The sequence below is a fragment of the Scyliorhinus canicula genome, chromosome 7, assembly GCF_902713615.1.
Source record: "Scyliorhinus canicula chromosome 7, sScyCan1.1, whole genome shotgun sequence".
Classification (NCBI taxonomy): domain Eukaryota; kingdom Metazoa; phylum Chordata; class Chondrichthyes; order Carcharhiniformes; family Scyliorhinidae; genus Scyliorhinus; species Scyliorhinus canicula.
In genome coordinates, this window is record NC_052152.1 from 999,336 (window position 1) to 1,016,473 (window position 17,138).

At 46.9% G+C, this 17,138-nt stretch overlaps 1 protein-coding gene across 1 annotated transcript in view; it reads left to right on the forward strand.

Annotated features, from left to right (window-relative positions):
• The window catches only part of LOC119968621 (homeobox protein PKNOX1-like), a 58,088-nt gene extending 48,046 nt beyond the window's left edge, over window positions 1-10,042 (forward strand). The window contains exon 4 of the mRNA XM_038801242.1: window positions 9,651-10,042. Within this exon, the coding sequence (XP_038657170.1) occupies window positions 9,651-9,862 (212 nt within the window). The 3' untranslated portion in view covers window positions 9,863-10,042. The remainder of the gene's footprint in view (window positions 1-9,650) is intronic.
• Window positions 10,043-17,138: the final 7,096 nt, after the last annotated feature.

A 17,138-nucleotide genomic window follows, 5' to 3' on the forward strand; every position in this document is an offset into this window, starting at 1 on the left:
CTGAAATTTCCTACTATCAACATCCTGGGGGGTTACCATTGACCAGAAACTGAACCGGACTATCCATATTAATAATGTGGCTACCAGAGCAGGGCAGAGGCTCGGAACCCTACGGCGAGTAACTCGCCTCCTGACTCCTCAAAGCCTGTCCACCATCTACAAGGCACAAGTTAGGAGTGTGATGGAATACTCTCCACTTGCCTGGATGAGCGCAGCTCCAACAACACTCAAGAAGCTCCACACCATCCAGGACAAAGCAGCCCCGCTTGATTGGCTGCCCATCCACTCTCTCCGCCACCCACGCACAGTGGCAGCCGTGTGTACCATCTACAAGATGCACTGCAGTAACTCACCAAGGTTCCTTAGTCAGCACCTTCCAAACCCACAGCCTCTGTCATCTGGAAGGACACGAGCAGCAGATACCTGGGATTCCCACCACCTGGAGGTTCCCTAACTTGGAAACATATCGCCTTTCCTTCCCTGTCGCTGGGTCACAATCTTGGAATTCTGTCCCTGACAGCACTGTGGGTGTACGTACCATAGAAGTTCAAGACAGCAGCTCACTACAACCTTCCCAAGGACAACTTGGGATGGACAATAAATGCTGGCATAGCCAGCAATGCCCAAATCCCATGAATGAATAAAAATCAGAGAAACGATACTGAAAAAACTATTTTAACTAAAGGCTGAGAAGTCCCCAGGACCTAATGGACTTTATCCTTGGGTCTGAAAAGAAGTGGCTGGGGAGATGGTAGATGTATTCCTTATAATTTTCCTAAATTCACTAGCTCTTGAAAGACTAACTTCATTGCAGTGTTAATGTAAGCCTCGATCCCAGCTTTGGGTCACTGTCCGTGTGGAGTTTGCACATTCTCCCCGTGTCTGCGTGGGTTTCACCCCCACAACCCAAAGATGTACAGGGTAGGTGGATTGGCCACGCTAAATTGCCCCTTAATTGAAAAAAATGAATTGCTACTCTAAATTTAAAAACAATTGTAAGCCTACTTATGACAATAAATATTATTATTATTAATATTAGGATTAAAAGTTGCAAATGTAACTCCGATATTCAAGAGAGGGAAACAAAAAGTCGGTAACTACAGGTCATTTAGCCCAACCTGGGGGAAGTACTACATGTAAAATTATGAAGGGAATAGATAGGATAGATGCGGGCAGGTTGTTTCCACTGCCGGGTGAAAGCAGAACTAGGGGACATAGCCTCAAAATAAGGGGCAGTAGATTTAGGACTGAGTTTAGGAGGAACTTCTTCACCCAAAGGGTTGTGAATCTATGGAATTCCTTGCCCAGTGAAGCAGTTGAGGCTCCTTCATTAAATGTTTTTAAGGTAAAGATAGATAGTTTTTTGAAGAATAAAGGGATTTAGGGTTATGGTGTTTGGGACGGAAAGTGGAGCTGAGTCCACAAAAGATCAGCCATGGTCTCATTGAATGGCGGAGCAGGCTCGAGGGGCCAGATGGCCTACTCCTGCTCCTAGTTCTTATGTTCTTATGTTATTATTGAGGAGCTCATAGTAGGACACACAGAAATGTGTCCTTGATAAGTATGTACCTGTTAGGCAGGGAGGAAGTGGTCGAGTGAGGGAACCATGGGTTACTAAAGCAGTTGAATCACTTTTCAAGAGGAAGAAGGAGGCTTATCTGAAGATGAGACGTGATGGTTCAGTTGGGTCGCTTGAGAATTGCAAGTTAGCTAGGAAGGCTCTAAAAAGAGAGCTAAGAAGAGTCAAGCGAGGACATGGGAAGTCTTTGGCAGGTAGGATAACCCTAATGCTTTCTGTAGGTATGTCAGGAATAAAAGAATGACTAAGGTAAGAGTAGGGCCAGTCAAGGACAGTAGTGGGAAGTTGTGCGTAGAGTCCGAGGAGATAGGAGAGGTGCTAAATGAGTATTTTTCGTCAGTATTCACACAGGAAAAAGACAAAGTTGTCGAGGAGAATACTGAAATACAGGCTACTAGACTAGAAGGGCTTGAGGTTCATAAGGAGGACGTGTTAGCGATTCTGGAAAGTGTGAAAATAGATAAGTCCCCTGGGCCGGATGGGATTTATCCTAGGATTCTCTGGGAAGCTAGGGAGGAGATTGCTGAGCCTTTGGCTTTGATCTTTAAGTCATCTTTGTCTACAGGAATAGTGCCAGAGGACTGGAGGATAGCAAATGTTGTCCCCTTGTACAAGAAGGGGAGTAGAGATAACCCCGGTAACTATAGGCCAGTGAGCCTTACTTCTGTTGTGGGAAAAGTCTTGGAAAGGTTTATAAGAGATAGGATGTATAATCATCTGCAAAGGAATAATTTGATTAGAGATAGTCAACATGGTTTTGTGAAGGGTAGGTCGTGCCTCACAAACCTCATTGAGTTCTTCGAGAAGGTGACCAAACAGGTGGATGAGGGTAAAGCAGTTGATGTGGTGTATATGGATTTCAGTAAAGCGTTTGATAAGGTTCCCCACGGTAGGCTATTGCAGAAAATACAGAGGCATGGGATTCAGGGTGATTTAGCAGTTTGGATCAGAAATTGGCTAGCTGATAGAAGACAAAGAGTGGTGGTTGATGGGAAATGCCCTGACTGGTGTCCAGTTACTAGTGGTGTGCCACAAGGATCTGTTTTGGGGCCGTTGCTGTTTGTAATTTTTATAAATGACCTGGAGGAGGGCGTAGAAGGATGGGTGAGTAAATTTGCGGATGACACTAAAGTTGGTGGAGTTGTGGACAGTGCAGAAGGATGTTACAAGTTACAGAGGGACATAGATAAGCTGCAGAGCTGGGCTGACAGGTGGCAAATGGAGTTTAATGCAGAAAAGTGCGAGGTGATTCATTTTGGAAGGAATAACAGAAAGGCAGAGTACTGGGCTAATGGTAAGATTCTTGGTAGCGTGGACGAGCAGAGAGATCTCGGTGTCCATGTCCATAGATCCCTGAAAGTTGCCACCCAGGTTGAGAGGGTTGTTAAGAAGGCGTACGGTGTGTTAGCTTTTATTGGTAGAGGAATTGAGTTTCGGAGCCATGAGGTCATGTTGCAGTTGTACAAAACTCTGGTGCGGCCGCATTTGGAGTATTGTGTGCAGTTCTGGATGTGGAAGCATTGGAAAGGGTACAGAGGAGATTTACAAGAATGTTGCCTGGTATGGAGGGAAGATCATATGAGGAAAGGCTGAAGGACATGAGGCTGTTTTCGTTAGAGAGAAGAAGGTTAAGAAGTGACTTAATTGAGGCATACAAGATGATCAGAGGATTAGATAGGGTGGACAGTGAGAGCCTTTTTCCTCGGATGGTGATGTCCAGCACGAAGGGACATAGCTTTAAATTGAGGGGAGATAGATATAGGACAGATGACAGAGGTAGGTTCTTTACTCAGAGAGTAGTAAGGGCGTGGAATGCCCTGCCTGCAACAGTAGTGGACTCGCCAACACTAAACGCATTCAAATGGTCATTGGATAGGCATATGGACGATAAGGGAATAGTGTAGAGGGACTTTAGAGGGGTTTCACAGGACGGCGCAACATCGTGGGCCGAAGGGCCTGTACTGCGCTGTAATGTTCTATGTTCTAAATTCTTAAAGCAATCGGGCAGAGACAACATGGTTTTGTGAAAGGGAAATTATGTTTGACTAAATTCTTTGAGAAAGTAGCAAGCAAGATGGATAAAAAAGAACCTGTCGAAGTGATGTGCTTGGATTTCCAAAAAATGTTGGATAAGGTGTCACGCCAAAGGTAGAGAGTAGGGATAAATGGGACATTTTCAGATTGACAAGCTGTAATTAGTGAGATCAGTGCTGGGCCCTCAACTATTTTCAATCAACATTAATAAGTTGGGTGAAGGAACCAAATGTATGATTGCTCAATTTGCTGATGACACAGAGCCAGGTAGTAAGTAAATTGTAAGGATTACTAGGTATAGTTTTGCTCTCCTTCCTTAAGAAAGGATATAAATGCATTAGAAGCAGTTCACAGGAGGTTTGCTTGATGATTCCTGAGGTGAATGGGGTTATCGTGTGAAGAAAGATTGGACAAATTAGACTGTATCTCTTGGAGTTTAGAAGAATTTGAGGTGATCTAATTGAAACATTTCAGATTGTGAGGGGATTTGCCAGGATGGATGCTGAGTGGGTGCTTCTCCATAAGGGAGTGACTAGAACTAGGGGACACAGTTAAAAATAAGGCACCTCCCATTTAAGATGGAGGTGAGGAGAATGTGTTTCTGAGGGTTGTTAGTATGTGGAATTCTCTTCCCCAGAGAGCAGTGGAGGTGGGGGTCCATAGAATATTTGAAAGGCTAAATTAGCTAGATTATTGATTGACAGGGGTGTCAAGGGCTATGCAGGCAGACAGCAAAGTGGAGTTCAGGCCACAGTCAGATTAGCCATGATTTTACCAAATGTCAGAGTAGGCTCGAGGAGCCAGATGGCCTATTCCTGCTCCTAAATTGTACGTTTATATAGTCCAGGATGTTTTCTTACCACTGTTGGCTCCCTCAGGCCTCGGCCAGCTCAGTCAGCAGTGGTGCTACTGTTGGTGAGGGACATTGAAATCCTCCAGAGTACATTCTGTGCCCTTTCCACCTTCAGTGCTTCTTCCAAGTGGTGTTCAACATGGAGGAGTACTGAGTCTGGTGGGGTCTGGCGATAGGTGGTAACCAGCAGGAGGTTTCCTTGCCCATTTTTAACCTGATGATGATATAAGGGTGGTGATGGAAGAGTTTGGATCATTGATAGGGTATGGTTCAGTGGATATGGATGTGACAGGCTGTTACTTGATTAACCTGTGGGATGAGAGGTGATCTTCATAGAATGCCTACAGTGCAGAAAGCGGCCATTCAGCCCATCGAGTCTGTACTGGCCCTTGGAAAGAGCACCCTACTTAAGCCCACACCTCGAACCTTTCTCTGTAACCCCACATAATGTTTTTGGACACTCGGGGCAATTTAGCATGCCCAATCCACCTAATCCGCACATCTTTGGACTGTGAGAGGAAACTGGAGCACCTGGAGGAAATCCTTGCAGACATGGGGAGAATGTGCAAACTCCACATAGACAATTACCCGAGGCTGGAATTCAACCCGGGACCCTGGAGCTCAGAGGCAGCAGTGCTAACCACTGTGCCACCATGCCACCTTTTGAAACATTTCAGATTCTGAGGGGATTTGGCTGCACTGTAGGGAATCTATGATTCTATGACAGTTCTTGCAATTTTGGCACAAGTTCCTGTGTGAGTCAGGTTTGACTGGACAGGGTGTATCCCTGTAATTTCTGCTGGCTGTGCTTGGTGCTGGCTGGTCTGTCTACTTTAACTTTTATTCAACTTCTCTGTAGCGGTTTGATTCAGTAGAGTAGCTTTCTTGGCCATTTCAGAGGGCAGTTAACCATCAACCACATTAGAACATAGAACATAGAACGATACAGCGCAGTACAGGCCCTTCGGCCCTCGATGTTGCACCGACATGGAAAAAAAAAACTAAAGGCCATCTAACCTACACTATGCCATTATCATCCATATGCTTATCCAATAAACTTTTAAATGCCCTCAATGTTGGCGAGTTCACTACTGTTGCAGGTAGGGCATTCCACGGCCTCACCACTCTTTGCGTAAAAAACCCACCTCTGACCTCTGTCCTATATCTATTACCCCTCAATTTAAGGCTATGTCCCCTCGTGCTAGCCACCTCCATCCGCGGGAGAAGGCTCTCGCTGTCCACCCTATCTAACCCTCTGATCATTTTGTATGCCTCTATTAAGTCACCTCTTAACCTTCTTCTCTCTAACGAAAACAACCTCAAGTCCATCAGCCTTTCCTCATAAGATTTTCCCTCCATACCAGGCAACATCCTGGTAAATCTCCTCTGCACCCGTTCCAAAGCTTCCACGTCCTTCCTATAATGAGGCGACCAGAACTGTACGCAATACTCCAAATGCGGCCGCACTAGAGATTTGTACAACTGCAACATGACCTCATGGCTCCGGAACTCAATCCCTCTACCAATAAAGGCCAACACACCATAGGCCTTCTTCACAACCCTATCAACCTGGGTGGCAACTTTCAGGGATCTATGTACATGGACACCAAGATCCCTCTGCTCATCCACACTACCAAGAATTTTACCATTAGCCAAATATTCCGCATTCCTGTTATTCTTTCCAAAGTGAATCACCTCACACTTCTCCACATTAAACTCCATTTGCCACCTCTCAGCCCAGCTCTGCAGCTTATCTATGTCCCTCTGTAACCTGCAACATCCATCCGCACTGTCTACAACTCCACCGACTTTAGTGTCGTCTGCAAATTTACTCACCCATCCTTCTGCGCCCTCCTCTAGGTCATTTATAAAAATGACAAACAGCAACGGCCCCAGAACATATCCTTGTGGTACGCCACTCGTAACTGAACTCCATTCTGAACATTTCCCATCAACTACCACTCTCTGTCTTCTTTCAACTAGCCAATTTCTGATCCACATCTCTAAATCACCCTCAATCCCCAGCCTCCGTATTTTCTGCAATAGCCGACCGTGGGGAACCTTATCAAACGCTTTACTGAAATCCATATACACCACATCAACTGCTCTACCCTCGTCTACCTGTTCAGTCACCTTCTCAAAGAACTCGATAAGGTTTGTGAGGCATGACCTACCCTTCACAAAACCATGCTGACTATCCCTAATCATATTATTCCTATCTAGATGATTATAAATCGTATCTTTTATAATCCTCTCCAAGACCTTACCCACCACAGACGTTAGGCTCACCGGCCTATAGTTACCGGGGTTATCTCTACTCCCCTTTTTGAACAAAGGGACCACATTTGCTATCCTCCAGTCCTCTGGCACTATTCCTGTAGCCAATGATGACCTAAAAATCAAAGCCAAAGGCTCAGCAATCTCTTCCCTGGCTTCCCAGAGAATCCTAGGATAAATCCCATCCGGCCCCGGGGACTTATCTATTTTCACCTTGTCCAGAATTGCCAACACTTCTTCCCTACGCACCTCAATGCCATCTATTCTAATAGCCTGGGTCTCAGCATTCTCCTCCACAATATTATCTTTTTCTTGAGTGAATACTGACGAAAAGTATTCGTTTAGTATCTCGCTTATCTCCTCAGCCTCCACACACAACTTCCAACCACTGTCCTTGACTGGCCCTACTCTTACCCTAGTCATTCTTTTATTCCTGACATACCTATAGAAAGCTTTTGGGTTTTCCTTGATCCTACCTGCCAAAGACTTCTCATGTCCCCTCCTTGCTCGTCTCAGCTCTCTCTTTAGATCCTTCCTCGCTTCCTTGTAACTATCAAGCGCCCCAACTGAAACTTCATGCCTCATCTTCACATAGGCCTCCTTCTTCCTCTTAACAAGAGATTCCACTTCTTTGGTAAACCACGGTTCCCTCGCTCGACCCCTTCCTCCCTGCCTGACTGGTACGTACTTATCAAGAACATGCAATAGCTGTTCCTTGAACAAGCTCCACATATCCAGTGTGCCCAACCCTTGCAGCCTACTTCTCCACCCAACACATCCTAAGTCATGTCTAATGGCATCATAATTGCCCTTCCCCCAGCTATAACTCTTGCCCTGCGGGGTATACTTATCCCTTTCCATCACTAACGTAAAGGTCACCGAATTGTGGTCACTGTTTCCAAAGTGCTCACCTACCTCCAGATCTAACACCTGGCCTGGTTCATTACCCAAAACCAAATCCAATGTGGCCTCGCCTCTTGTTGGCCTGTCAACATATTGTGTCAGGAAACCCTCCTGCACACATTGTACAAAGAACGACCCATCTAATGTACTCGAACTATATCTTTTCCAGTCAATATTTGGAAAGTTAAAGTCTCCCATAACAACTACCCTGTTACTTTCGCTCTTTTCCAGAATCATCTTCGCCATCCTTTCCTCTACATCCCTAGAACTATTAGGTGGCCTATAGAAAACTCCCAACAGGGTGACCTCTCCTTTCCTGTTTCTAACCTCAGCCCATACTACCTCAGAAGAAGAGTCCCCATCTAGCATCCTTTCCGCCACCGTAATACTGTCCTTGACTAGCAGCGCCACACCTCCCCCTCTTTTGCCCCCTTCTCTGAGCTTACTAAAACACCTAAACCCCGGAACCTGCAACAACCATTCCTGTCCCTGCTCTATCCATGTCTCTGAAATGGCCACAACGTCGAAGTCCCAGGTACCAACCCATGCTGCCAGTTCCCCTACCTTATTTCGTATACTCCTGGCATTGAAGTAGACACACTTCAAACCACCTACCTGAACACTGGCACCCTCCTGCGAAGTCAAATCTGTGCTCCTGACCTCTATACTCTCAATCTCCCGTACCCCAAAACTACAATCCAGGTTCCCATGCCCCTGCTGAATTAGTTTAACCCCCCCCAAAGAGCACTAACAAATCTCCCCGCCCCAGGATATTGGTGCCCCTCAGGTTCAGATGTAGACCATCCTGTCTATAGAGGTCCCACCTTCCCCAGAAAGAGCCCCAGTTATCCAGAAATCTGAATCCCTCCCGCCTGCACCATCCCTGTAGCCACGTGTTTAATTGCTCTCTCTCCCTATTCCTCATCTCACTATCACGTGGCACGGGCAACAACCCAGAGATAACAACTCTGTTTGTTCTCGCTCTGAGCTTCCATCCTAGCTCCCTAAAGGCCTGCCTGACATCCTTGTCCCCTTTCCTACCTATGTCGTTAGTGCCAATGTGGACTACGACTTGGGGCTGCTCCCCCTCCCCCTTAAGGACCCGGAAAACACGATCCGAGACATCACTTACCCTTGCACCTGGGAGGCAACATACCAAACGTGAGTCTCTCTCGCTCCCACAAAATCTCCTATCTGTGCCCCTGACTATTGAGTCCCCAATTACTAATGTTCTACTCCTTTCCCCCCTTCCCTTCTGAGCAACAGGGACAGACTCCGTGCCAGAGGCCCGTACCCCATGGCTTACCCCTGGTAAGTCATCCCCCCCACAAGTATCCAAAACGGTATACTTGTTACTCAGGGGAACGACCGCAGGGGGTCCCTGCACTGACTGCTTCTTCCCATTCCCTCTTACAGTTACCCATCTAACTCCAGTCTTTGGTGTAACTACTTCCCTGAAGCTCCTATCTATGACCCCCTCTGCCTCCCGAATGATCCGAAGTTCATCCAGCTCAAGCTCCAGGTCCCTAACACGGTTTTTGAGGAGCTGGAGTTGGGTGCACTTCCCACAGATGAAATCAGCAGGGACACTGACGGCGTCCCTCACCTCAAACATTCTGCAGGAGGAGCATTGTTGTGGGTCAGAAGTCACAGGTAGGCCAGAAATGTAATAATGGTAGATTTCCTCTCTGCGAGACCTTAGTGAATCAGATGGGTGTTTACAACAATCCAGTAGTTTCATTATCATTAAAGACTTATCTTTTCATTCCAGGTTTATTAATTAATTGAATTTAAATTGTCCCAGGTGCCATGATGGAGTTTGGACTCTTGTCCCAATAGCATCAGTCCAGGCCTCCATCATTGTCACTATGCTATTGTTCCCTTATATACTCACAGCGAGGGGCCCTTATTTTCCTCCCAAGCTCCATGAACTCCCCACATTTTGTTTGAGAATAACTGTTTTGCTTTTTGATGTAAATTAAATGTCCCTTGGTCACTCTGCAGGTGCAATGGTCTCAATATCAAGTCCGGTGAATGTGAACGTAGACAGTCTTCAGTCTTTGTCGTCAGATGGAGCAACACTGGCTGTACAGCAGGTCATGATGGCCGGACAGAGTGGAGAGGATTCTGGCAACAGTGTCGAAGAAGATGACAGTGATCTTTCTGCAACAAACATTAGTAGCCTGGCCTTAGACAACAGCGATTCACTGCAGTAGGCCGAAGAAGCTGTGAGAAATGGAAGGAGGACTGGCCGTACATTTTTATTCTTTGCACTCAGTGCATTTTATTTCTGATGTATTTTATACATAGGTAGGAGAGCGCACTTTTCTATCTGACCTTGTATTGAATGAATGGGGCTTTAAATATTCTCACATTAAACCAGCTGTTTTAATGTGGACAGACAGTAAATTTGTTTCACCAGATCGATGTAGACTGAAGCAGAAGTGTTTCAGCTTCATGTGCAATTGGTCTGTTTTATCCACTCAGAAATAACTGGCCATAATTTAAAGGTGATTCGCAGTAACTCGTTTTGCCTCGTTGTCCAACTGACAAAAACAAATTATTGGATCAAATCCTGCTTTTTGTTTTTAGTTGATGATTTTGTCGTCAACAACATTTTGCAGCTAGCGTCGAGATTAGTTTGATTAAACTATGGGTTTCAGGACATACTGAAGCCTAACTTTGGATGGGCACAGAAACATTTTGTGTGGGACATGGTGGATATTTGAAAGTTCCCACTGCAAGTGCCAGGTGGAGAGGTGTTCTGGTCAGAGTCTGGTGCTAAGCTGTGTTCACATTGTACAATAATGATAAGCTATGTTGCTAATGCATTTTCTCCCAGTGTCCTGGGTTAGTACAGGAGTGGATTGAGCAATCTTTGCCTGTCAGGCTGGTGTCCCCACTCTTGTGCAGCTTCAAACGAAGCGAAAGCCCATGAACTCCACCTCTTTTCACTCTCATTATTTTCCTGACTGCCAGGATGGAAACAACTGGAGCTCCGCGCACTGTGTGCAGTTAATGGCGGGAATGGGTGGATCAGTTCCATATTAATGGGATCTATGATAACAGGCCTGGTCTGTTAAATTGCTGATACTACAGTGAGAGTACTGTACAAGAAGCAGGTGTACCACTAGCTGGACTGTCTGAGGAAGACCACTGTGCATATAGGAGGATCGCACCCTATCTCTAGGAGGCACATGTGCTGAGCATCATTGACAATAAGGCCAGTGTCAGAGAGCAGCATCATAAGACATGCCCATTCTGTTCTGCTCCCTCCCATTTCCATGCATTTATTTGACCAGTTTTGTAATCCTGAGATTCTGTCATGAGCAAAAATAATGAAAACTTTGGGGATGTTAAACATCCTCCAGTTAAGTGCTTTACTATCGCAGTGAAATTTCATATAGTAATATTTCTGAGCGTATACAGCTTCTCACTCTTTTCTAACTGTTTTGCACTCCTTTCAACCTTGAAGACTTTGCCTCACTCCATGGGTTCCAGCCTCAGCCCACTCTTTGCATCAACCTGGGGAGATAAAGGTTCAGGAGGCTGTCAGTTTTTCAGACCTGACTCTTGCTCTCGGCTTTGAGGGCAGATCATTCCCATCCTGTCGGTGTAGGTTATCAGAGTAGATTGGTGGGGGGATTGAAGATATGAATCTCCTGGTTCAGTACCACCTCAGTACTCTGTGCAAAAGGGCATGTTTTCATTATCTGTCTCATTGAATAGAACAGAAAATAATATTAATTTTAAATTATATTCTTGATAGTATAAACAAACAACTTTGTTCAATCCTTTTTAACAGGCCAGGTGCGTGTTCAATGTCACAGGCCATGTGTGTGAGTGTGTGTGTTCAATGTCACAGGTCATGTGTGTGTTCAGTGTCACAGGCCAGGTGTGTGTGTGTTCAATGTCACAGGCCATGTGTGTGAGTGTGTGTGTTCAATGTCACAGGCCATGTGTGTGTTCAGTGTCACAGACCAGGTGTGTGTGTGTTCTATGTCACAGGCCATGTGTGTGAGTGTGTGTGTTCAATGTCACAGGCCATGTGTGTGTTCAGTGTCACAGACCAGGTGTGTGTGTGTTCAATGTCACAGGCCGCGTGTGTGTGTGTGTTCAATGTCACAAGCCACGTGAGTGTGTGTTCAATGTCACAGGCCACATGTGTGTGTGTTCACTGTCACAGGCCATGTGTGTGTGTGTTCAATGTCAAAGGCCATGTGTGTGTGTGCAAGTGTGTGTGTTCTATGTCACAGGCCATGTGTGAGTCTGTTCACTGTCACGGGCCATATGTGTGTGTGTTCGATGTCACAGGCCATTTGTGTGTGTGTGTTCAATGTCCCCGGCCATGTGTGTGTGTGTGTTCACTGTCACAGGCCATGTGTGTGTGTGTGTTCAATGTCCCCGGCCATGTGTGTGTGTGTTCAATGTCAAAGGCCATGTGTGTGTGTGTGTTCAATGTCACAGGCCATGTGTGTATGTGTGTGTTCAGTGTCACATGCCATGTATGTGTGTGTGCAAGTGTGTATGTATTCAATGTCACAGGCCTTGTGTATGTGTGTTCAATGTCACAAGCCATGTGTGTGTGTTCTATGTCACAGGCCATGTGTGTGTGTGTGTTCAATGTCACAGGCCATGGGTGTGTGTGTTCAATGTCACAGGCCATCTGTGTGTGTGTGTTCACTGTCTCAGCCCATGTGTGTGTGTTCGATGTCTCAGCCCATGTGTGTGTGTGTTCGATGTCACAGGCCATGTGTGTGTGTGTTCAATGTCACAGGCCATGTGTGTGTTCAGTGTCACAGGCCAGGTGTGTGTGTGTTCAATGTCACAGGTCATGTGTGTGTTCAGTGTCACAGGCCAGGTGTGTGTGTGTTCAATGTCACAGGCCATGTGTGTGAGTGTGTGTGTTCAATGTCACAGACCATGTGTGTGTTCAGTGTCACAGACCAGGTGTGTGTGTGTTCTATGTCACAGGCCATGTGTGTGAGTGTGTGTGTTCAATGTCACAGGCCATGTGTGTGTTCAGTGTCACAGACCAGGTGTGTGTGTGTCCTATGTCACAGGCCATGTGTGTGTGTGTGTTCAATGTCACAGGCCATGTGTGTGTTCAGTGTCACAGACCAGGTGTGTGTGTGTTCAATGTCACAGGCCGCGTGTGTGTGTGTGTTCAATGTCACAAGCCACGTGAGTGTGTGTTCAATGTCACAGGCCACATGTGTGTGTGTGTTCAATGTCAAAGGCCATGTGTGTGTGTGCAAGTGTGTGTGTTCTATGTCACAGGCCATGTGTGAGTCTGTTCACTGTCACGGGCCATATGTGTGTGTGTTCAATGTCCCAGGCCATGTGTGTGTGTGTGTGTTCGATGTCACAGGCCATTTGTGTGTGTGTGTTCAATGTCCCCGGCCATGTGTGTGTGTGTGTTCACTGTCACAGGCCATGTGTGTGTGTGTGTTCAATGTCCCCGGCCATGTGTGTGTGTGTTCAATGTCAAAGGCCATGTGTGTGTGTGTGTTCAATGTCACAGGCCATGTGTGTATGTGTGTGTTCAGTGTCACATGCCATGTATGTGTGTGTGCAAGTGTGTATGTATTCAATGTCACAGGCCTTGTGTATGTGTGTTCAATGTCACAAGCCATGTGTGTGTGTTCTATGTCACAGGCCATGTGTGTGTGTGTGTTCAATGTCACAGGCCATGGGTGTGTGTGTTCAATGTCACAGGCCATCTGTGTATGTGTGTGTGTGTGTTCACTGTCTCAGCCCATGTGTGTGTGTTCGATGTCTCAGCCCATGTGTGTGTGTGTTCGATGTCACAGGCCATGTGTGTGTGTGTTCAATGTCACAGGCCATGTGTGTGTTCAGTGTCACAGGCCAGGTGTGTGTGTGTTCAATGTCACAGGTCATGTGTGTGTTCAGTGTCACAGGCCAGGTGTGTGTGTGTTCAATGTCACAGGCCATGTGTGTGAGTGTGTGTGTTCAATGTCACAGGCCATGTGTGTGTTCAGTGTCACAGACCAGGTGTGTGTGTGTTCTATGTCACAGGCCATGTGTGTGAGTGTGTGTGTTCAATGTCACAGGCCATGTGTGTGTTCAGTGTCACAGACCAGGTGTGTGTGTGTCCTATGTCACAGGCCATGTGTGTGTGTGTTCAATGTCACAGGCCATGTGTGTGTTCAGTGTCACAGACCAGGTGTGTGTGTGTTCAATGTCACAGGCCGCGTGTGTGTGTGTGTTCAATGTCACAAGCCACGTGAGTGTGTGTTCAATGTCACAGGCCACATGTGTGTGTGTTCACTGTCACAGGCCATGTGTGTGTGTGTTCAATGTCAAAGGCCATGTGTGTGTGTGCAAGTGTGTGTGTTCTATGTCACAGGCCATGTGTGAGTCTGTTCACTGTCACGGGCCATATGTGTGTGTGTTCAATGTCCCAGGCCATGTGTGTGTGTGTGTGTTCGATGTCACAGGCCATTTGTGTGTGTGTGTTCAATGTCCCCGGCCATGTGTGTGTGTGTGTTCACTGTCACAGGCCATGTGTGTGTGTGTGTTCAATGTCCCCGGCCATGTGTGTGTGTGTTCAATGTCAAAGGCCATGTGTGTGTGTGTGTTCAATGTCACAGGCCATGTGTGTATGTGTGTGTTCAGTGTCACATGCCATGTATGTGTGTGTGCAAGTGTGTATGTATTCAATGTCACAGGCCTTGTGTATGTGTGTTCAATGTCACAAGCCATGTGTGTGTGTTCTATGTCACAGGCCATGTGTGTGTGTGTGTTCAATGTCACAGGCCATGGGTGTGTGTGTTCAATGTCACAGGCCATCTGTGTATGTGTGTGTGTGTGTTCACTGTCTCAGCCCATGTGTGTGTGTTCGATGTCTCAGCCCATGTGTGTGTGTGTTCGATGTCACAGGCCATGTGTGTGTGTGTTCAATGTCACAGGCCATGTGTGTGTGTGTTCACTGTCTCAGCCCATGTGTGTGTGTTCAATGTCTCAGCCCATGTGTGTGTGTGTGTGTTCAATGCAACAGGCCATGTGTGTGTGTGTTCAATGTCACAAGCCATGTGTGTGTGTTCAATGTCTCAGCCCATGTGTGTGTGTTCAATGTCTCAGCCCATGTGTGTGTGTGTGTGTTCAATGTCACAGGCCATGTGTGTGTGTGTTCAATGTCACAGCCCATGTCTGTGTGTGTTCAATGTCACAGCCCATGTGTGTGTGTGTGCTCACTGTCACAGGCGATGTGTGTGTAGTGTTCTATGTCACAGGACATATGTGTGTGTGTTCTATGTCACAGGCCATATGTGTGTGTGTGTTCACTGTCACCGCCCATGTGTGTGTGTGTTCAATGTCACAGGCCATGTGTGTGTGTGTGTTCAATGTCACAGGCCATGTGTGTGTGTGTTCAATGTCACAGGCCATGTGTGTGTGTTCAATGTCACAGGCCATGTGTGTGTGTTCAATGTCACAGGCCATGTGTGTGTGTGTTCAATGTCACAGGCCATGTGTGTGTGTGTTCAATGTCACAGGCCATGTGTGTGTGTTCAATGTCACAGGCCATGTGTGTGTGTGTTCAATGTCACAGGCCATGTGTGTGTGTTCAACGTCACAGGCCATGTGTGTGTGTTCAATGTCACAGGCCATGTGTGTGTGTTCAATGTCACAGGCCATGTGTGTGTGTGTTCAATGTCACAGGCCATGTGTGTGTGTGTTCAATGTCACAGGCCATGTGTGTGTGTGTTCACTGTCTCAGCCCATGTGTGTGTGTGTGTTCAATGTCACAGGCCATGTGTGTGTGTGTGTGTTCACTGTCACAGGCCATGTGTGTGTGTGTTCTATGTCACAGCCCATGTGTGCGTGTTTGTGTTCACTGTCACAGGCCATGTGTGTGTGTGTGTGTAGTGTTCACTGTCTCAGCCCATGTGTGTGTGTGTTCAATGTCACAGGCCATGTGTGTGTTCAATGTCACAGCCCATGTGTGTGTGTGTTCACTGTCACAGCCCATGTGTGTGTGTGTGTTCTATGTCACAGGCCATGTGTGTGTGTGTTCTATGTCACAGGCCATGTGTGTGTGTGTGTGTGTTCACTGTCTCAGCCCATGTGTGTGTGTGTTCTATGTCACAGGCCATGTGTGTGTGTGTTCGATGTCACAGGCCATGTGTGTGTGTGTTCACTATCACAGGCCATGTGTGTGTGTGTTCAATGTCACAGGCCATGTGTGTGTGTGTTCACTGTCACAGCCCATGTGTGGGTGTGTTCAATGTCACAGGCCATGTGTGTGTGTTCGATGTCACAGGCCATGTGTGTGTGTGTTCGATGTCACAGGCCATGTGTGTGTGTGTTCGATGTCACAGGCCATGTGTGTGTGTGTTCACTATCACAGGCCATGTGTGTGTGTGTTCACTGTCACAGCCCATGTGTGTGTGTGTTCAATGTCACAGGCCATGTGTGTGTGTTCGATGTTACAGGCCATGTGTGTGTGTGTTCGATGTCACAGGCCATGTGTGTGTGTTCGATGTCACAGGCCATGTGTGTGTGTGTTCGATGTCACAGGCCATGTGTGTGTGTGTTCGATGTCACAGGCCATGTGTGTGTGTGTTCGATGTCACAGGCCATGTGTGTGTGTGTTCACTATCACAGGCCATGTGTGTGTGTGTTCACTATCACAGGCCATGTGTGTGTGTGTGTGCACTGTCACAGCCCATGTGTGTGTGTGTTCAATGTCACAGGCCATGTGTGTGTGTGTTCACTGTCACAGCCCATGTGTGTGTGTGTTCAATGTCACAGGCCATGTGTGTGTGTTCGATGTCACAGGCCATGTGTGTGTGTGTTCGATGTCACAGGCCATGTGTGTGTGTGTTCGATGTCACAGGCCATGTGTGTGTGTGTTCACTATCACAGGCCATGTGTGTGTGTGTTCACTGTCACAGCCCATGTGTGTGTGTGTTCAATGTCACAGGCCATGTGTGTGTGTTCGATGTCACAGGCCATGTGTGTGTGTGTTCGATGTCACAGGCCATGTGTGTGTGTGTTCAATGTCACAGGCCATGTGTGTGTGTGTTCGATGTCACAGGCCATGTGTGTGTGTGTTCGATGTCACAGGCCATGTGTGTGTGTGTTCGATGTCACAGGCCATGTGTGTGTGTGTTCGATGTCACAGGCCATGTGTGTGTGTGTTCGATGTCACAGGCCATGTGTGTGTGTGTTCGATGTCACAGGCCATGTGTGTGTGTGTTCACTATCACAGGCCATGTGTGTGTGTGTTCACTATCACAGGCCATGTGTGTGTGTGTTCACTATCACAGGCCATGTGTGTGTGTGTTCGATGTCACAGGCCATGTGTGTGTGTGTTCACTATCACAGGCCATGTGTGTGTGTGTTCACTATCACAGGCCATGTGTGTGTGTGTTCACTATCACAGGCCATGTGTGTGTGTGTTCGATGTCACAGGCCATGTGTGTGTGTTCACTATCACAGGCCATGTGTGTGTGTGTTCGATGTCAC